This window comes from Hippichthys cyanospilos, chromosome 3 (assembly GCF_059441005.1).
Source record: "Hippichthys cyanospilos isolate Australia breed blue-spotted pipefish chromosome 3, RoL_Hcya_1.0, whole genome shotgun sequence".
In the NCBI taxonomy this organism is placed as follows: Eukaryota; Metazoa; Chordata; class Actinopteri; order Syngnathiformes; family Syngnathidae; genus Hippichthys; species Hippichthys cyanospilos.
This window is the reverse complement of record NC_142371.1, coordinates 24036810-24055051: the sequence shown is the minus strand read 5'-3', so window position 1 is coordinate 24055051 and position 18242 is coordinate 24036810. Positions and strand designations below refer to the sequence as shown.

At 40.4% G+C, this 18242-nt stretch overlaps 2 protein-coding genes and 1 long non-coding RNA gene across 3 annotated transcripts; 1 reads left to right on the top strand and 2 right to left on the bottom strand.

The window, feature by feature from the left end:
* Window positions 1-915: 915 nt before the first annotated feature.
* LOC148426415 (retinoic acid receptor beta-like) lies at window positions 916-7980 on the bottom strand. Its single transcript, XM_088410210.1, has 9 exons — window positions 7572-7980; window positions 6669-6823; window positions 5410-5551; window positions 3799-3974; window positions 2315-2491; window positions 2035-2239; window positions 1653-1811; window positions 1095-1228; window positions 916-983 (listed from the first exon to the last, which is right to left on the bottom strand). The coding sequence occupies exons 1-8, from the start codon at window positions 7699-7701 to the stop codon at window positions 1137-1139; spliced, it is 1236 nt and encodes a 411-aa protein (XP_088266336.1). The 5' UTR covers window positions 7702-7980; the 3' UTR covers window positions 916-983; window positions 1095-1136.
* On the top strand, window positions 7584-12009 carry LOC148426414 (uncharacterized). The gene is made up of 3 exons (XR_015865045.1): window positions 7584-7666; window positions 7774-8658; window positions 10578-12009. It is a non-coding gene; the product is annotated as an uncharacterized LOC148426414 (long non-coding RNA).
* nr1d2a (nuclear receptor subfamily 1, group D, member 2a) lies at window positions 9910-17502 on the bottom strand. Its single transcript, XM_088410209.1, has 8 exons — window positions 17105-17502; window positions 14233-14478; window positions 14067-14155; window positions 13604-13748; window positions 12391-13010; window positions 11550-11735; window positions 11260-11470; window positions 9910-10797 (listed from the first exon to the last, which is right to left on the bottom strand). The coding sequence occupies exons 1-8, from the start codon at window positions 17133-17135 to the stop codon at window positions 10598-10600; spliced, it is 1728 nt and encodes a 575-aa protein (XP_088266335.1). The 5' UTR covers window positions 17136-17502; the 3' UTR covers window positions 9910-10597.
* Window positions 17503-18242: the final 740 nt, after the last annotated feature.

Sequence of the window (18242 nt, the reverse complement as noted above, 5' to 3'; positions counted from 1 at the left end):
TTCGTGAACTCAATGATGTTGTTATCCATTGCCTAATTAAAAACTTTTTTTTTGCATTTAAAGCTCTTATTTTCCACCCATTTAAAGCACAGCCTTATCTCTCAATAGGATTGCACTGGGATTGTATTTTGTGTCATGTAGCACCTTAATACACCTATAGGGGGCAGTACATTGCATTCATCAACTGCATACTGAAAAACTGTCAACAGGAGTCAGTAAGTGTTAAATATTTTTAATGACAATGCACTGAGATGAGGTTTGAGCTGTTGTTAAGAGGTTGCCACGGCGACGATGCTTTCAACTGCATCAAACAACTGGAGAGATGATTTGCATAGATGCCTAATAAAATGGAAATTTGCTCTTAAAAGCTTAGTAAGATAAAAGAAATATTGCAACGTTAGCTTTAAAATACAGTACTGGAAAAAAAAGGGCAAATTTAGCATGACTTTCAAAGTGGTTCCCAAATGGAGTCTAATACAGTATTTGCAGTAATTATATTGAATACATACTATTCAATTTGTTTAAGCTTACTTAGCTTTAGGCCAATTAAAAGCTCAGATATCATTGGGACATATCAGATTTGACATCCTTGCAGGAACAGTATAAAAAGTCTTATTTTTCACAAAAAAAATGCAGTGCTTCCTGACTATTTGTGATACTATTTTTTTAACCATTTTTATTTACTGAAATATTTGCCTGTTCACTTTGTTTTCTTTGAAAGGCTCTATAACGCCACAGAGTTTTTTTTCAAAAGAGTTTGAAAAGCCGGGCTTGAAATTTCCCCTAAGTCGCGTCGACGTTCCATGTATGACGTCGACTGGTACTGTACGAGGAATACACGTGTTTCCGCTCACATGCGCGCTCACGGGCCCACGTGGCAAATCAATTATGAACTCACCTCGGAATTTTTTCCCCCCTTTTTGGAAAAATCCCCTTACACACAGTCCGTTTTTCCGGCGGCGAGCCATACAATCAGGTGAACACTATTCGGATGAGATGCAAGTATTAATTACATTCTTGTAGCTTGTAAAGTGTAAACGTCACAACAATTAAACATCCGCGAGTTTTAGCAGTATAAATACAGTTTGGAACACCTTCGAAAAGCTGCACTTTTTTTTTGTTGTTTCCTGAGACGGTCAAGTTTCTGGGACCTCGTCCAGCATCTCCTGAATGAGGGGAGGCATCGAGCCCGGGATCTCCATCTTAAGGGTGACCACGCGCTCGGCTCCTGGGGTGGGGAACACATGGGAATTTCTTCAAAGCCGTGCTTCTCAACACGGCCTCTAGATGTCTCACAAGAAAATGAGATTTGGGCTAAATCCGCGATATAAAATGCTTAACTCATTCAATGCCAGAAATGTATTTTCACGTTTTTTTTAGGAGCCCGGACATTCAATCCCAAATACTTAAGTATGGATTTAATATTTAAGTATCTGGAAATGAATGTCCTTAATGTACTTAACAGTATGTATCGATTGGATACTTAAGTATCTGGAATTGAACACAAACACACGGGCCCACTTCATTTTTTATACTTCCCTTGTTAAACGAAACTTAATATCCTAATATTACAACATGAATTTGGAAAAAAACAATTCTTATAAAATGACACTTTTTATAAAGGGGATTCTGTTTGAGATGCTTTTCGGTACCTTTTGCGCTGATGCTGCGCAGGTCTGTAATCTTCATGAGCGCCCTGGGGAACAAAAGTTGAGCGCTGGGCCGACGTTTACGCGAGTAGATCTTCAGCGCTTCCAGCAGAGGCTCCTGCAGCACCTCCACCTTTGACGGCTCTTTCAGATCCTGTCGATCTGCCACCCCCCCCCCCCCCCCCCCAAAAAAAAACAAAAAAAACCCCTAAAAACTGAATAAAGGTCTCATTTGTCACTGTGAGAATACTATTAACTGCTTTACTCATTTCCATTAGCGCTTCTATGGCATGTGACAACATGTTAGCATTAAGCTAGCTGCCTTGTTTTAAGACTAAACGATCTGACTTAGCTGCAGATTTTTGTGTTGAAATAAAGAACCAACCTCCGGATACGAGGCAGATGGCGCTGAGGAGTCCGCTTTCTGTGTCGTCCATCTGCAGAGGCAGCATCTGTCCGGCGAAGGTGAATACCGGATCTGTGAGCGGTCCAAAACCGGCATTGTGGATCTGAGTTCGCGTTAGCGTCAGGCCGTCCGAGAAGGTCATGGTGTCCTTGTCCGGTGTGTAGCGAGCACAAATCCTCAGAATCTAAAACGCCAGGAGACAATCACAGCCAAACCTAAGACAAAAACTAAAAGGAATTACTTTTTTTTTTCTTCTCACCAACATGTCCAGGCAGGCGGCCCTGAGAAGGGTGATCTGGTCGGCCATGTTGAGATCGGTGAATCCGGGCACCCTCTTGGCAAACTCCACCACCTTGATGATGCACCTGGTAGCCAGCTCGCTAAACTTGTCCCATAGACCCAAGTCCAACTGGACCCTCTGCTCAGAGCTCGACCTCTGCACCAGGAGAAACAAACACGTCAAGTGTCCACAATCCAATTTTTAATTGTCAAAGTGTAGCGTTCCCTCGTTTATCTCGGGGATTACGTTCCCAAAAACACCAGCTGTAGCCAAAATCCATAGAGAATGTACTTTTGGCTTTTTTTCCCTTTTTTTAGTTTGTTTCTTCTGTTAAAAAACATAAGATATTTTTGGGGGGGTCAACGTTGTCTCAAGAAGAAAAATTATAGAAGAAAAAGAGCAAGTACAAAAGTTACTGTTATAATTTTTTTTAAATAAACAAACATGCTATTTTTTCTGGTCTAACAGGAGGAAAAAAATGCAATAAAAATAGCAACTTAAACTTGCTATAGAAAAATTCATGGTCATAAATGAAAATAAATATAGGTAAAAGATATAGAAAGTAGATTATTGTTATTATAAAAGTAAAATATTTTCTTTAGTAAATAAATAAATCATTTTTGACTGGTCTGACTTACATTCTAATGAAGAAAAATGTAGAGAAATATAGTAAACTTGCAATAGAAAAAAAACCTTACGGTCGCATATAAAAATCCATGCTGTAGAGGTTGTTTTTTGTTTTTTTTTTAAATACATGAAATTACTATTTTTGTGCCTGGTCGTACCTAGGAGAAATGATATTAACAAATAAAATTTGAAACAAAAATTTGAATTTTTGGAGGGATAAATAATATTACTATTTTTGTTCTGGTTTGACTTTGATGGAAAAATGGATGAATGGATAAATTGCGATTAAAAAAGCAACATAATTCTGCAATAGAAAAAGTTTTTAAACAAAAGTCCTTGGAGTAGAGCTTTATTGTTTTTTTCTTTAAGAAATCAAATTACTATGTCCGACTTAAAAAAAATGTAAGAACTAGCAACTTAAACCTACAATAGAAAAAGTTACGGTCATATATGAAAACCCATGTAATAGAGTTTTTTTTTTTGTTTTGTTTTTAATAAATATTGTTGCTATTTTTTGTCTGGAAAATATGAAGAAAAATAGCAAGCTAAACCTGCAGTATATATATGATCATAAGGGAAATTCCATCTAGTAGAGGTCTTTTTTTTTTTTTTTTTTTTAAATAAGTAACTATTTTTTTCCTGGTTTGACTTTAGAAGAAAATAGTTGCAAGAAAAATAGCCGGGTAAACCTGCAATACACCACCACATACCACAGGTTGGCAGTAAAGCTCCTCAACTTACTTCAACATAGTTTCTAGGCACAAGGGTGCCACAACATGGAGCCAAAATATTAGTTTTAATACTTTTTTTTTTTTAATCTCGCTAGCAAAACTCACTGTGGTGTATTGTCCGAGTTGGCGAAGTGGGGGGAACGTGTCCCTGTGCGCCCTGCAGATCTTCTCCACGATAGCGTCCAGCTCGGCCGTCATCTCATACGTGTCGCCGATGGCCATTTTTGGAACTTCTTCTTCCTTTTTGGCCTTCTTCTGACTTTTTCTGTCATTTCTCACAGCTGAAGCCAGCAACATGTCAAATAGAATGAAACACATTGTTGCTTTTATGGCGCAATTTCGTTTGGAATGCATTTTTTATGAAAACAATTATAATCTTAATATAAAAACTTGAATTGTAGAACTTCATTTACTATCATTTTAATGCTACATTTGAATGTTAACTTGAAATGTTTAACTGAGTCATTTTAATATAAAATTTGTAGCAATGTTCAAACTTCAAACATGTTTTTAACACAATCATGTCTGAAACTCAAAACATTTGTAACTCAAAGTTTTTGCTCAAACACTTTTTGTGTCTAAAACACATTTTGAACCCTGAAACGAGTTCGTAACTCAAACACATTTTTAACCTAAGCATGTTTGAAACTCAAAACACTTTTGCAACTCCAACACTTTCAAACATCAGACTGAAGTTTGTAACTCAAACGGCAGAAATCCAAACACAAACAGTTCCGTGACCTAAACACTTTTAAAAGTCCGACTGTTTACACAAGAATGTTTGTAACGCAAACCCATTTCTCCACGTTGTCCTACTGACTGGGGCACATGTGTATGGATGCTATTACGCAATAGGCCACGCTGCCCTACTTCTTCTTCTTCTTTTGCAGTGCGTAAAGAGCCCAATGTGAGAAGCTCATGTTACGTCCTTATTCCATCTTCCTCTGTGTGTGTATGTGTGTGTGTGTGTGTGTGCGTGTGCCTGCGCGCCATGTGACGCCGCTCTTATGTAATGTACCACAGCCTGGCCGCCTCCGCGACATGTGGCTGCAGCTTGGCCAATGGCAGAGCCTAGAAGCTATACGTAATTCTCTCTCACACACACACACACACACACACACACACACACACACACACGCACACACACACTTGAGCACATTGAGCTATGTGGGTCACTAACACATACTGTATTTAGAGGCACATGCACAAGGGCTGATCAATTACAGGAAAAGATTGAATTGCTATTTTTATGACAAAATTCTGTCTTGATTTGATTTACTTTTTAAAAAAGGAGCAATATTAACAATTAACCCTTGTGAGCACACTTTTCAAACTATACACATTGCATTTTTCCCTCTCATTTTGTAAATGCCTTTCAAGGCGTAATAATGAAAGTTACTTTTGAATTTTTTTTTTCCTTCGACCACTCAAAACTGTTCAGCGGCATTAGTTCTATTCATACATACAGTATGTACAGTAGGTTGAATTTTTTAACATCCACAAAATAATTTAAAAATGGTCTGGTCTGTCTTTGTAATCTGTGAGGTGAATTTTGTTTTTGCTGACATAATTTGAACATCGCTCAACAGAATGTTGCAAAAATTGCAGGAACGCCAATTTAATAAATCCTATTAATACGATGATACGAGATAGGATGAGCTCATTCACTTTAACTTCTGATGCTAGGCTAAAAAGCATGCGTGTGTTCGCACTTACATTGTTGGGACATGCCGACAGCAAAACACTTGTTTAACCTGCAGTACTGACACGTGTTCCTGGTCACCTTGGTGATGACACACTTCCTGTCTCGCTGACACGTGTACGACATTTTCTTCTGGACACTGCGGCGAAAGAAACCCTGACCGAGGGGGGGAAAAACATCAGATTAAAAAATAGGTAGCCCGTCGCTAACCTCTACCCAGCAGATACACTTTTGTCTAGATAAAGCTCCCCAAATCACTTCAACATGGTTCTTTGGCCCCAATGCCACAAAATAAAAACACTACTTGGATGTAAACCAGTGGTTCTTAACTTTTTTTCAGTGTTGTACCCACTATGAATGATCTTTTCAGCCAAGTACTCCTTAACCAGTGCAAAGCATTTTGGGGTTATTAAAAAAAAAAAAAAGATTTAAATCAACTTCTTTTTGGAACAAAGAAGAAATCTGTTGTCAAATAACTTAATCATTAATAAATTTAATTTAGTAAAATCAGCAACTAATATAATATGTTGTAATGAAATTCCTGGTCCATTAACATTTGTTTTATTTCATAACAGAGAAAAATATGCAAAAAATGTCAGGCTTGTTTTGGGGGGATGGAAGATGGTTGAATGTTCTACTGTGAAAAAAAAAAACTCATTTTTGTTGAGTTTATGTAGCAATCTTTGACCAGTAGCAGCCATCTTTACGGAATTTTCTGAAAAGTAAAAACAAAACATGCAATGAGCACTTCAAATGCTCCTATATCAACAATAACCTTATAAAGCAGGTGCGTTATACAGCGATCCCTCGCTACTTTGCACCTCGCCTATTGCACCCTCTGTGCATCGTGGATTTTTTTCAAATGCACTGACACTCCTCAGACATCGAACTACTGCAGTACACATATTTACTTTACTCTTAAATTATTAAACCTTGCACTTGTAACTGTACTGTTATCCCTTCCCATCTGGTGAAATCAAGCTTAAGTGGCTGTAGTCTCATGGAGAGCCGCGGTTATATTAACGGCACCCGTAAGTCTAATTAAAGTGAAGCCTGTAGATGACCAAACATGATAACAATGAGAGTTTACACTTGAAATTACAATTTATTAGAAAAGAAATATTGAGATTTACAACGTGCTGCTATTACGCTGCTCCCCATTATCAATGTTTTCTCTTTGATGTGACATGCCTTTGATGTAGAGGTCAAAAGATTGGACAAAGTACTGCATAAGAGTTAAATGAGCAGATTTGCCAAATAGTAGAGAATATACCTTGCAGCCTTCACAGGCGCTGACTCCATAGTGGTAGCCAGATGACTTGTCCTGGCAGATGAAGCAGGGTTTGTAGGTGCGAGGTGGCGGAGGGGAGGCGGCGCACCTGCTCGATGCGTAATCGCAACTGGATGAACTGCTGGGATTTACCATGGCTACAAAAAGGAGGCTCAATGAGAAGTTTTCATATTAACTTTTCAAGACAAGTCAGGTTGCAAATTAGCCCGAGTTAGTGTTTCTAGTCTCCGCTTTTAATCTGTCTCTAGATAAGGTTTTGAAAATAAAGTTGTGTGTTCCACATTAGGGTAAGACTATTTAAACAATGGGATAATTCAATAGTAGGGTTTTAGATAAGGGTTTCAAGATGAAGTTATGTATGAAACTGGAGTTAGGGTTTCAAATGAGGGTTTTGATAAAGAAAAGCCTGAAATTTTAAAGTTTGTGCTGGCGTTAAGTGAGGGTTTCACGACATGGTTAGGCTTTCATTCAATTAGTATTTAACAACAAGGTTTCAAAGAAGAGGATGCCTCAATTATTATTTAAAAATGGAGTAGGGTTTTAAAGGTTTTTTTTTTGTCTGGGTTTGTATTTCAAGTTGTTGTTATTGTTTTACACTAGGTTAAGAATAATATTTAATAAAACTGATAGCTTTTAATTTGCAGGGGTTTAAATTGGAATTCAATGGTGTGAAAAGTGAGAATTGAAATTAGGATCAGCATTTAAAAAGACAATCACATAGGTTTCCGTTAAGACTAATTTATTTCAAAACAAGAAACCACGTATTTGCGTATTTTTAACATTTTATGACTTATTTATGACATCCTATCTCGTTACTGCCTCATCATGAACAAATGCCGGAGCGGTTCGGCACCTCAACGCTATTCATGCTCAGCGTACACTTACGCTGTCGGTATCCGGGGAGGAGCTCCTGGACGTCGGACGCCCTGCGCCGCTGTCCCCGGGGGTGCTCCAGACTGCCATCCGTCGTCGGCTCCGCGGTACCGAACACCTGCAGGTCCATGTAGTCGAACATCTTTCGCTCTATTATTATTGATATTGTTATCGGTGCTGCTCTCGTTGTTGTGTTTGCCTTCCTGGTTTTCAGCGCGCCATGGAATTCAGAAGCAAAAGTTTGTTTTGGCCAGAACAAGAAGTTGGACGGGTCCAAGAAGAAGAAGAAGAAGAAAAACAAGAAGACGAAGAAGAGTCGGTTTGCATTCTAAACGCTGAACTCTGCGTGAACCGCCCCCGCGTTCTGACCTTCAAATGACCCAGTGACGTCACGACACGGGCTGCATAGCTTATGAATCATTTTTCTTCCTTTTACTTTTTTTTTTTCAAATCACATTAAGCAATTACTACAACGCAGAACACTATACCCACACAATGCAAAACGTAAAATGGTAAAATTTTAACTAAATGTAACGAGGAAAAAAATGCGTTTTTGCACTTTATGATTTCCGCTCATCCGTAAAATGTTTTCCTATTAGTAATATTTTTTTAAATCGTAAAATAGATTTTTTGACTAATAGATTTAAACCTGTATAATACTTTGTGTTGAGTTGTGTGCTCTAATTGCACGGTGTTCCTCTATGTTTGGAGGAGTTGTGTTTGGAATGTTGCGAGATATTCATTTTTCCGCATTGTCAAAAATGCATCATTGTCGTGAAACATCCTATGATCCGTGCGGACACTTTACGATATTTATTTATTTATTTGTTTGTTTATTTACACCACGTGACCCTTCTTTCGGAGGCGTGTCAACACGAACCTTTTCCGAAGAGGAAGCTGCAAACGCAACACTTTTCAGTAAGAGTGAAAATTGACTTTTTCCCGACAAATGATACAGTTTTTGCATTTTAAACGTGGGATAGCCTAATTCCTCGATCCATCCTTGTTAAGAAAATAAAAGCGAGCCACCTTTTCAAAGGCTAACAGCGGATGGGAAGCATGTGGCCGTTTTGCACAATCGATAGCAGGCCTCGTGAGGGTGAGTTCATCCACGTCTCCTTTTCCTCGCACTATGACTTTAACAAAGAAATATTTGCTCTCCTGATGAGTCCTAATCAAATCTGCCGCAACATAAATGAAGTTGTTTATATTCAAGATGGGTGGAGGAAATGTCTTCTTACTTAAAAATACAGGCAGGAGGAAAATACAAACTATACACACACACACATTTTTATTATATATATATATATATATATATATATATATATATATATATATATATATATATATATATATATATATATATATATATATAAATCAAAAATCTAGATTTGTGACGCAATACCACAATTTTACAGGCTCACTCGAGAATAGATTTTTCTCACTAAAATGAGTTTGACACCCGTGATATAGATGCTTCAAATTTAGTAGCCGGTGGGCTACTCATGATGGACATCCCTGCAAATTGTGTTTTAAAAAGCAACATGGCAGACTTTGTTGACACATTTAGATAAGACATGTCAACCAATTTTCAATTGAGGTAAAAATATTAAAATAAAAATTTGTGCTGATGGGGCTCCCAGTTTGAGGAGACTAATTATTCTCTGTGTGTATCAGCCCTTTGTGTGTGTGTATGTATTAGGTCAACAAGAGGACAAGTGTGTGAAATATTCCAGCATCTATTCCTTTGCAGAAACATACCCCCCCCCCCAAAAAAAAAAAGGACTAAAGCCGCATCCCTTCGCCATTCCTTCAAACTCTACTTTTTATGCTTGTTTCTTGCAATGATACTAGTCAATATTAGTCAATATACAATCACATTATTAAAGGACTGATTTGACAGTGTCAGTCAAAAGTGAGCCTTGTTGTTGTTGACGCTGATTTGATGAAGATTACTAAGGTGCTCTCTTACAAAGATGAGTTCAATTAGATTTGTCTTGTTGGAAAGGTTTCCTTTCTCATCTTAAAGGTCAATTGTGTCAATTATGCATGAGATGGATTTGATACTTTTGCAAAGGAGTATTCAGGGAAGACTGAAAATAGAATGACAGTTTACAGCAGCGTATAGAGACTCCTCGGACAAGACAATAAACCCTGTTTTTGAAAAAAAGTATGGTACAAGAATTCTTTATTTCTAAATTGATCTTTTGTAGCAGCTATAAGACATATTTTTCAAGAGAGCCACAAAAAAATTATGCAAGAATAAGGTCTATCATTGAAAAAAAGTATAACGTGACAATTAAATGAGGTCACTTGTGAAAATCCTACGAATGAAAACACACAACACTCGTTTTCTTCTTCTCCCATATTTATTCATTTATACTATACATATTTGTCTATGTTCAAGAGATATTTATATATTTATATATATATTTTATGTATAGATATTTACAATTGACAGTGTTGCCAAGTACAAGAAACAAAAATGGACGACCCTTTTTTTTTTTTCCATGTTCAGTGCCGTGCAGAAAGCACGTTTGATTGAAAAACAAAAACAATTGAATCATACAAAGAATAGTGGAAAGTTCAAAACAGAAAAAAAAACCATGACATTTGGGCCTCCAACTGGCGCCACCTTGCACAGGTGGACTCAGGCCACCTTGCGTGAATGCTTTGACAATCTTCGGGCGATGCGCTTAAGGGAGCGAGGCGGCGAGAAAAAAAAAAGTACAAGGACAACGAGAACACTAGTACTAAACACGCACACGGTCGGCGGAGAGGAGGAGGAAGTGGCCACGAGCACGTTTAGCCATGCATTAGCATTAGCAGCACATTGGTCACGTTAGCTTTTTGTCGCTATCAACATGCATCAAAACGGCTTGCAAAGAGACAATGAAAAAAAATAACAAAGTGAGCGTCGTTTGCATAAAGCCGGTCAAGTTTTCAAGTGCCTCCGTGTTGGTTTTGCAACAATCCTCTCCACGAATACAGTACGACTTCTTCTGGTCTGGTCTTTAGGGGTCCCGTCGGGACGGGCGTCAGGGGTGCACCTTGAAAGAGAGCAGCTCCTCCGAGTGCATGTTGTTGAGGGAGCGCAACTCGGGCAGCTTGAGCAGCAGTTTGGTGAAGGTGGTGGCCGCCTCGTCGCCGTGGTTCTGCATCAGTAGCTGCCGCAGGGCCCGGATCAGCTTGTCCTGGAGGGCCTCCACCGCCGTCAGGTCCTGCAGACCTGACCGGTCTACCAATAAGAGAAAAAAAAAAAAAACACGTCAGTTTGTTTCTTAAAGCTGTACAAAATCACAACTTTCTTTCTGTAACATGCGAGTACAACTACGGAGATTTAACCCTTAAATACTTGATTAAGTACTTGATTATGACTTTTAATTTATGAATTTCTTCTTTACGTACATGTCATTAATCTTATAAAAATACAACTTTTTCTAAAACCATGACTCAAAATGACCCTAAAACATCTTTAAAAAAATATAGGAAAAACTTACAGAAAAAAAGTAAATTATTTATAAGGTCAATTTTTTGACAATCCTTGGAAAATTATGATTGTCTAAAGACTTGAAAAAGTCGTAAATGTAATATTGTAATAAAAAATACTCATAAATATTGCACCAGTTTCTTCTAACTAAATATTTGTATCGTTATGCTCGTTATTGTTGGCATGAAATGTTGTTGTTGTTGTTGTTACCGGCTGAGACGAGGACGACGGCGGTGAAGAGGCTCATCTCATCGCGGTCGAGCCTGAGCGCGGTGAGCTTCTCGCTGAAGTCGCACATGGACATGAGCAGTTCTCCGGCGCCGAGCGCCCGCAGCGTATCCAAGCTGTAATGCTTGCCGCTCAGGAAGGTCACCGTGCGATCGGCCATGTTGAAGAGCGAGGCGAAGCGCACCATCAACACCTGTAGCCCCAAACGCAACCGAGTGAGTCCGGGCTCTCGCCTGGAGATTTTTCCCGATGATGTCACGGCGCGGGCGTACCTCGAAGGTCCCGGCTTTGAGGAGCCCCACTTGGTCGTGCTCCAGGAGGTCTTTGAAGCCCGGGATCCTCTTGGCAAACTCCACCACCTCGCGGACGGCGGGTGTGAAGCTCATGGAGAACTCCTCCCAGATTTCTTGGCTGGGCTTGTTGGGGTCCACGTACGGGGATGTGTTCATGGGGCACACCTGATCAAAAGGAACATTTTCTTTAAAATCTACACCATGCCATTTGTTTGGAAAAAAAAAAACAACAACAACGGTAAACTTGAATGTGGATTTGTTAGAATGCAAAATGCGTGCATAGATTTGGGAATTTGTCAGTGAAATTGAGGACTAATAAAAATGATATGCATTAGGGTAAGTGTTGTGCACAGAACAATGACCCCAAATAGGAATGAGCTTATATTTAAAGGATAAAGCGTTAAAATTTGGGAATGATCTTCATTCATATTACTGGTAATTGTTGTGGAGGAATGTGGAAGAAACAAGTATATGTTAAATGAATGCACTTGTTTGGGAACTAAAAACAATTGTGGAACAATGAATGAAGTGCAGAACAATCCTCAGCATGTTGTGAACGAGCTGAACTGGTTGCAGTTTTGAAGTCAACATCTCCACATTCGTTTTAATGAGAAATTTTCATGGCGGGGAAAACTATATTTTGTGAACAAGAAAAGTGGTAGTTCACAAAGCTGCCTTCATCCAGGTGAATATTATGTGCATAGTGATGGATGTGAAAATTGAAGAACTTGTGAAAATGTAGTAAATTTATGACTGCTCAAGTGGTTTGAAATGATGGTGAAATGTGCAAAAATATTGAAACCCATGATGGCGGACTGACCAGATGAGCTCTGCCGTTGGCATAAGGGCGCTGCTGCTGCGTGTCCATGGGACAGACGGGGGCGGCGGCCAACTGCTGTTGCTGCGGCGGCGTGTGTGGGTTAAAGTGCGCGTACATGTGCGGAGCGTCCCGGTATGCCAGCATGGCCACATCATTGTCATCGGAGTTGCTGTTGTTCCAGCAGTTCCAGCTCTGCTGCACCGTCTCCACGCGGACGTCCGTGCCGCTTTCCGGCGGCGACTGCGACGTGGGCATCTCAGTCTGGCGGACGACGGCCACGTCGTCCTCGCCGCTGTCGGAGCCGCAGGATGAGGACGAGCTGGAGTTGGTGTCCATGGAGACCACGGACTCCGCGTCCCGAAGGGGGCACTGCGGAGACGAGGGGTTGGAGCAGGACGGCGACTCCGAGGAGGAGGAGGAAGACGACGAAGAGGAGGAGGAAGAGGATGATGATGATGAAGACAGCGAGGGGCTGGTGTCGTTGGACAGTGGCGGGCTCTGGTGGCCGTGCAGCATACTGTGCAGCTGGCTGTTGTTGCTCATCATGTTGTTCATGGCATTCTGCATCTCCAGGAGCATTCGCTGCTTCTCGCGCTTGGGGATGCGGCCAAATCGCACAGCTGAGGATGCATAATGATGACATCATCACACACACAAAAGGGGGCCTACATACAACATTGACATGGAGGAAAATAAATGTTAACAATTTTTTTCCTCAACACTATCCAAAAAAAAACTTTTTTTTATTTTCAATCTTTAAACAGAAATGTTATGTATAAAAATTATTTTCAATTATTTTTTCCCTTGGAACATTCATCAAGTTTGACTTTGGCGCTACCTAGCGGCCAAGCTATGTAACTAAAGTGTAACGCCCTGTACATTTTTTTTTTTTTTTAATGCAGTTGTTTGTTTTTTTTTAGGCAATAGTCTTGCCTCCATGATTTAGACCATAGGTGTCGAATGCCAGACCTCATGGCTGGTTTTCTGGTTATCTCTCCTTAACACACCTGATTCAAAAGATTGGCACATTAGTAAGCTCTGCAGGAGCTTGAAAATGAACCTAATTGTTTGACTCAGGTGCGTTTGACAGAGAAGTTTAGAAAACACGCAGGATACTGGCCCGAGAGGACTGGCATTCAAAACCTATGTAACTCATCGACTAACCGTTTTTGTTTTTTGTGAGTGTAAACGGGAGGAGCAGTGACCTACTGACCATCTCGGGACATCCCAACGGCCAAGCATTTCTTGAAGCGACACTGCTGGCATCGGTTTCTGTTGATCCTCATAATGGTACAGTTCTCCATCTTGAGACACTTCTTGTACTGAATGTTCTGCTGGATGCTTCTACGGAAGAACCCCTGCGAAATCACACCACCATAAAGTCATTTTTGGGGCCTACATTTTTATGGCATCATTTCATTTGTTTTGCTTACACACACAAATTTGGTTGTAAATTATGGCAAATTATGTTTTTTTTTTTTACTACTTTTTTTACTTTTTGGCACTATAATATTTAATGACATTTTAAAAACATATTTCAAATTAAGTTCTTGTTTTTATTTAACTGAACTTGGAACTGAATTTAATAACTGAAATTGGAACTGAATTTAAATGACAGGGTGCAAAATCATAATTTTGTGTTTATTATTTGGCGTCAGTCATTTTGTGACTCTCACCTTGCAGCCCTCGCATGCGTGAACGCCATAATGGAAGCCCGAGGCGACATCTCCGCACACTTTACACAGCAGCACCATGCCGTTGATTTCTACAACACACAGACAAGACATTATGATAAAGCCACTTCACATCATTGATGACTACAATCAACATGACTTGACTTACTGGTAATGCTGCTTTTAGCGGAGGTGGACGAGCGTCCCGTCTTCTCCATTCCGTTTGCCCCTCTGGGTCCACTCTTGGTAGGTGGCGCTATATCCACCACCATGCCCACCGCCCTGCTGGGCAGCGAGGGGCGAGGAGGAGTAGGGGATGTGGACAGGAAGCTGCCTCCCACGCCGCTGGGACTGGTGCTCATGCAAGACTCGGGGCTGGAGGCGGCGCCCGACGAGATGTAGGCGATGACTCCGCCTGAGAAGATAACATCGGGAGGTGTTAACCAAGGGTGGCAAACATATGGACTGTGCCCGATCATATGGATGGTGGGTGTTGATGACTGGATCTTAGGTGGTACTGAATATTTTGTGATATAATTTAAGGGTGATTCTTTGAATACATTTGGGCACCAAGGGTGATAGCTGCTTTTGCCTTTTTTTTTTTTTTTTTTTTTTAAGAATTTTGGTGGTAGGATCAAATTTGGCATCTAAAGCTCTTGTGGCAGAATTTTGATGACAGTTAAAGGATGATTTGTTTTAATCTTGGAGTTGTAAAAATTATTGATGATAATCTTCAAAGATTATTTAAATTTTAGCTGTGAAATTCGGTTTCATTTTACATTTTTTGTATTTGTGATGTTTTCCATGAGTTTAAGGCATTCTTTAAAGCAGTTTTGGGGGGGTTACTTTATTTTTAATTAAGATTTAATTATGACATTTTACATACAGGGATGCTTTGGAGTTAGTGGTATATTTTAACATATTTTTCAGAGTTTTTAGCAAAGTAGTAAGACTATTTTCAAATTGTTTGAATTTATAATCTATATTTTATGTCGTGCTCAATAGGTTTATGCTGAGTGGCGTTAATGATAAATTGTGGCATCATTTTTTAGGACTTTTGTCAATTGTGGTTACAAAAAATTGTATAATAATCTACAAGCGTTTGATGCTAAATTGAAATCTAGTTGCACATCTAGTTTTTCACTATTATTAAGGATCCTGTTTAATTCATACCTATCTTTCCCTGCTTGTCCCTTTTAAATTTAAAGGTTAGGATGATTGAATGGGTTGGGTCTTACAGTGTGTGTGTGTGTGTGTGTGTGTGTGTGTGTGTGTGTGTGTGTGTGTGTGTAAGACCTGCTTTATCACCTCCAGCCTGCTGGTTGGATAACAAGTGTTACATAAGAGGCCATGTGCATGTATGCATGTGGACGCATGTGAATGCATTTCATGGGAGCCGATTGTCTGTTCAGACCAGGTCACTAAAGCAGTGGAGCAAGACAATCTACAAAGATGTCAAAAAGCGGGTGTACACAGGGCTACCCAAAACAACAACCACAACAAATATGGCAAATGATAACACCCCAACGTTTTTTTTTTTTCTTTTCCAGGAAACGGTTAGAGGGATGCTTTTTTTTAGTGTGACTTTTTACACACCTTAGCTACCACAACAAGGGTCGTTTTAGTTGAGGATTTGTCATAAAACTCTTTAGTAGTGCAGCGTGTTACAAGCAACAATTTTAACAACCTTTTGAGACAGGGTGAAATCGTTGTTGTTTTGTGTGTTTGTGTGTGTGTGTGGGGGGGGGTTGATATAAACTTTCAGGTTGAGCTATGACATGATTCAAAAAAGTTCATTCAATAACTTGAAAGACTGTTTATGGTGAAGTACTGCATCCTTTTTTTGGATTTTTATGTGAAATTAAAGAAAAGAATGAATGAATGAAAATGCAGAGAAACGCTTCGAGAAAGCCAGGATCCATTTTAGCAAGCGCATCATTGCACATAACGCTTTTAAATGCTAGTTACATACATAGAGAATATTATGCGATTCAAACCAAGTGCTAATGAGCGTTTTTCGTTGTCGTCGGCGTCCACGTAAGCGATTACCTAACGTGCACCGTGACTGCCTGTGTTTCTGGCCCCACGCACACGTGTCGCGCGCGTCCCGTCAGTGGGTGGCCGCCAAGCCGCGCTGAATGTAGGTCAGCCCGACTCACGTGTACCTCACACTGGTGTCCACTGTTGGATTATGCAATGTTTCGCGTCATCGGCTCGCAGGCAGCCAATGGAATCGCGGGATAGCCGGGACAAGTGTCGGCTACGCCACGCCCATCGAGCAAGCGACAGCCAATCAGCGATCGCTTGGAGAAAAGCGTGTACACAGAGGCACATGGCTAGGCTGCCGTGTCCATGTGAGCCCGGCCGAGGAAGTAGAACACGATTGTTGTGTCAAGTGGAAAGTGAATGAAGCAACAGACTCCTAACCCATATTTAGACCCCAGAAATCGGGTACAATCGACTTTTATCACCGTATATCCCCTGACAGAGCACCCATGAAGTATGTTGAAGCTCACTTTATAAAAAAAAGACGTTTTTAGGTCGAGTCAAGCGGATTGTTGTGTCAACTGCGACTGAATGAAGTGAGGGTACACTGGCACTCCTAACCCACATTTAAACACCAAAACGGGGGCGACAATTCACTTTTATTACGTTACAACCCCTTCTGGGCAACACTGCAAACTATCCTTTATACGTCAAGGCGTAAAACATATTTTTTTAGGTCGAGGAAGTGGAAGAGGGTTGCTGACAGTCATCACGCCCATTTGAAAACTAAAAACGCGCAAAAAGCGACTTTTGTCAACAAATAACGACTGTAAAAAGATGTTTGAAACAAATTAACGATTCTTTTGAACGTCTCGCTTTAAACAACATTTTTTTTTAGCTTTAAGCAGTCTTTGACAGTCTTAAAGATTTGCGCGTCAAATGCAATCAAACAAGATTATTTTAGGCTTCAGGTGGTAAGAGTTAAAAAGACAGTAAATTACTCGCGTAATTTAAGATTTATGTGACATTTTATGGTCAAGTTTTGGGCTACTTACCAGGTTTGGCTGGTCCGACGTCCTCGGGCATGTCGACAGCGAGGAAAAGATCGGAAAATGAACTAAAAGAACAAGTTCGGCGAAAATGGTGGCCGAAGCAGAGGGGAGAAACGACCGAAACACGAGTCAGCTACAGCGGGTCATGTATGTTTCCTAGGTCTGCTCCGGTGACTCACGGCTTGTGTATGAGAGGTAGGGGAGAGCTTGAGGGAAAATTGGAGGAAAAAAAAGAAAAAAAAAGAGAGCAAGAGGAGGGACCAGAAACTCCCCCCCCTTCTCCTCCGGCTTGTGCGACAACAAGTACTGAATGTTCCACAGCCGCCGACCGTCTCGCATGGGCTGAACCCCTCAGCCCATGTGACCGAGCTCCAGCCTCTTCCCCCCGGCCACGCCTCTCCGGCCGACCGCTCTGCAGCCACTTTAACCCAGTGACACACTTTCAGGGCAACCGCGTGGGCGGAGCTTGGTGACGTAACGGACGTAATCGAGGCGCTCACGTTGCAGCCGCAAAATGCAGCGTGCCCGGGATCCGCGCATGCGTTCAAGTCACAGCAGCAGTAGCCTCACCCAACCTCTTCTTTTTTTCTTTAATGGCCATTCTGTACTTGTATGAACATGAAATGACACAAAACGACGAATACAAGTACGTAATATAAAGAATTATCCGAATGAGCGCCCTTCATTGGAGATAAAACTGGAGAAATGTAAATTAAGAAATATATGAAACACCTTTTTGCCAAAACAAAGTAGCACAAGTTTCAATCGGATTATACTAAAATAGGTTTTTAATAAAAGCGAATAAAGTTGACTCATTTGTAGAAAGACGCACACACAGTGAATTTGAAGTCTACACACCCATGCTCAAGGTTTTGTGATCTTAAAAAAAAAAAAATCAATGTAATAATTTCAAGTTTTTTCAGAACATTGAAGGGAAGGTCAACCGCCCAAATTACTTTGCAATATGTGCCCCACTAGTGTAATCAATGGCTTTCTTATCAATATTATATTTGTGCAATATGAATTAAGCACCCGGTAAATCCACCCGGTGTTATCCATCACAGTGGGGGGCCATTTTACCACTTTCTGTCAAATACAACTGACATCACAAATGCTGAGGGCTCACATAGCCACCAATCAC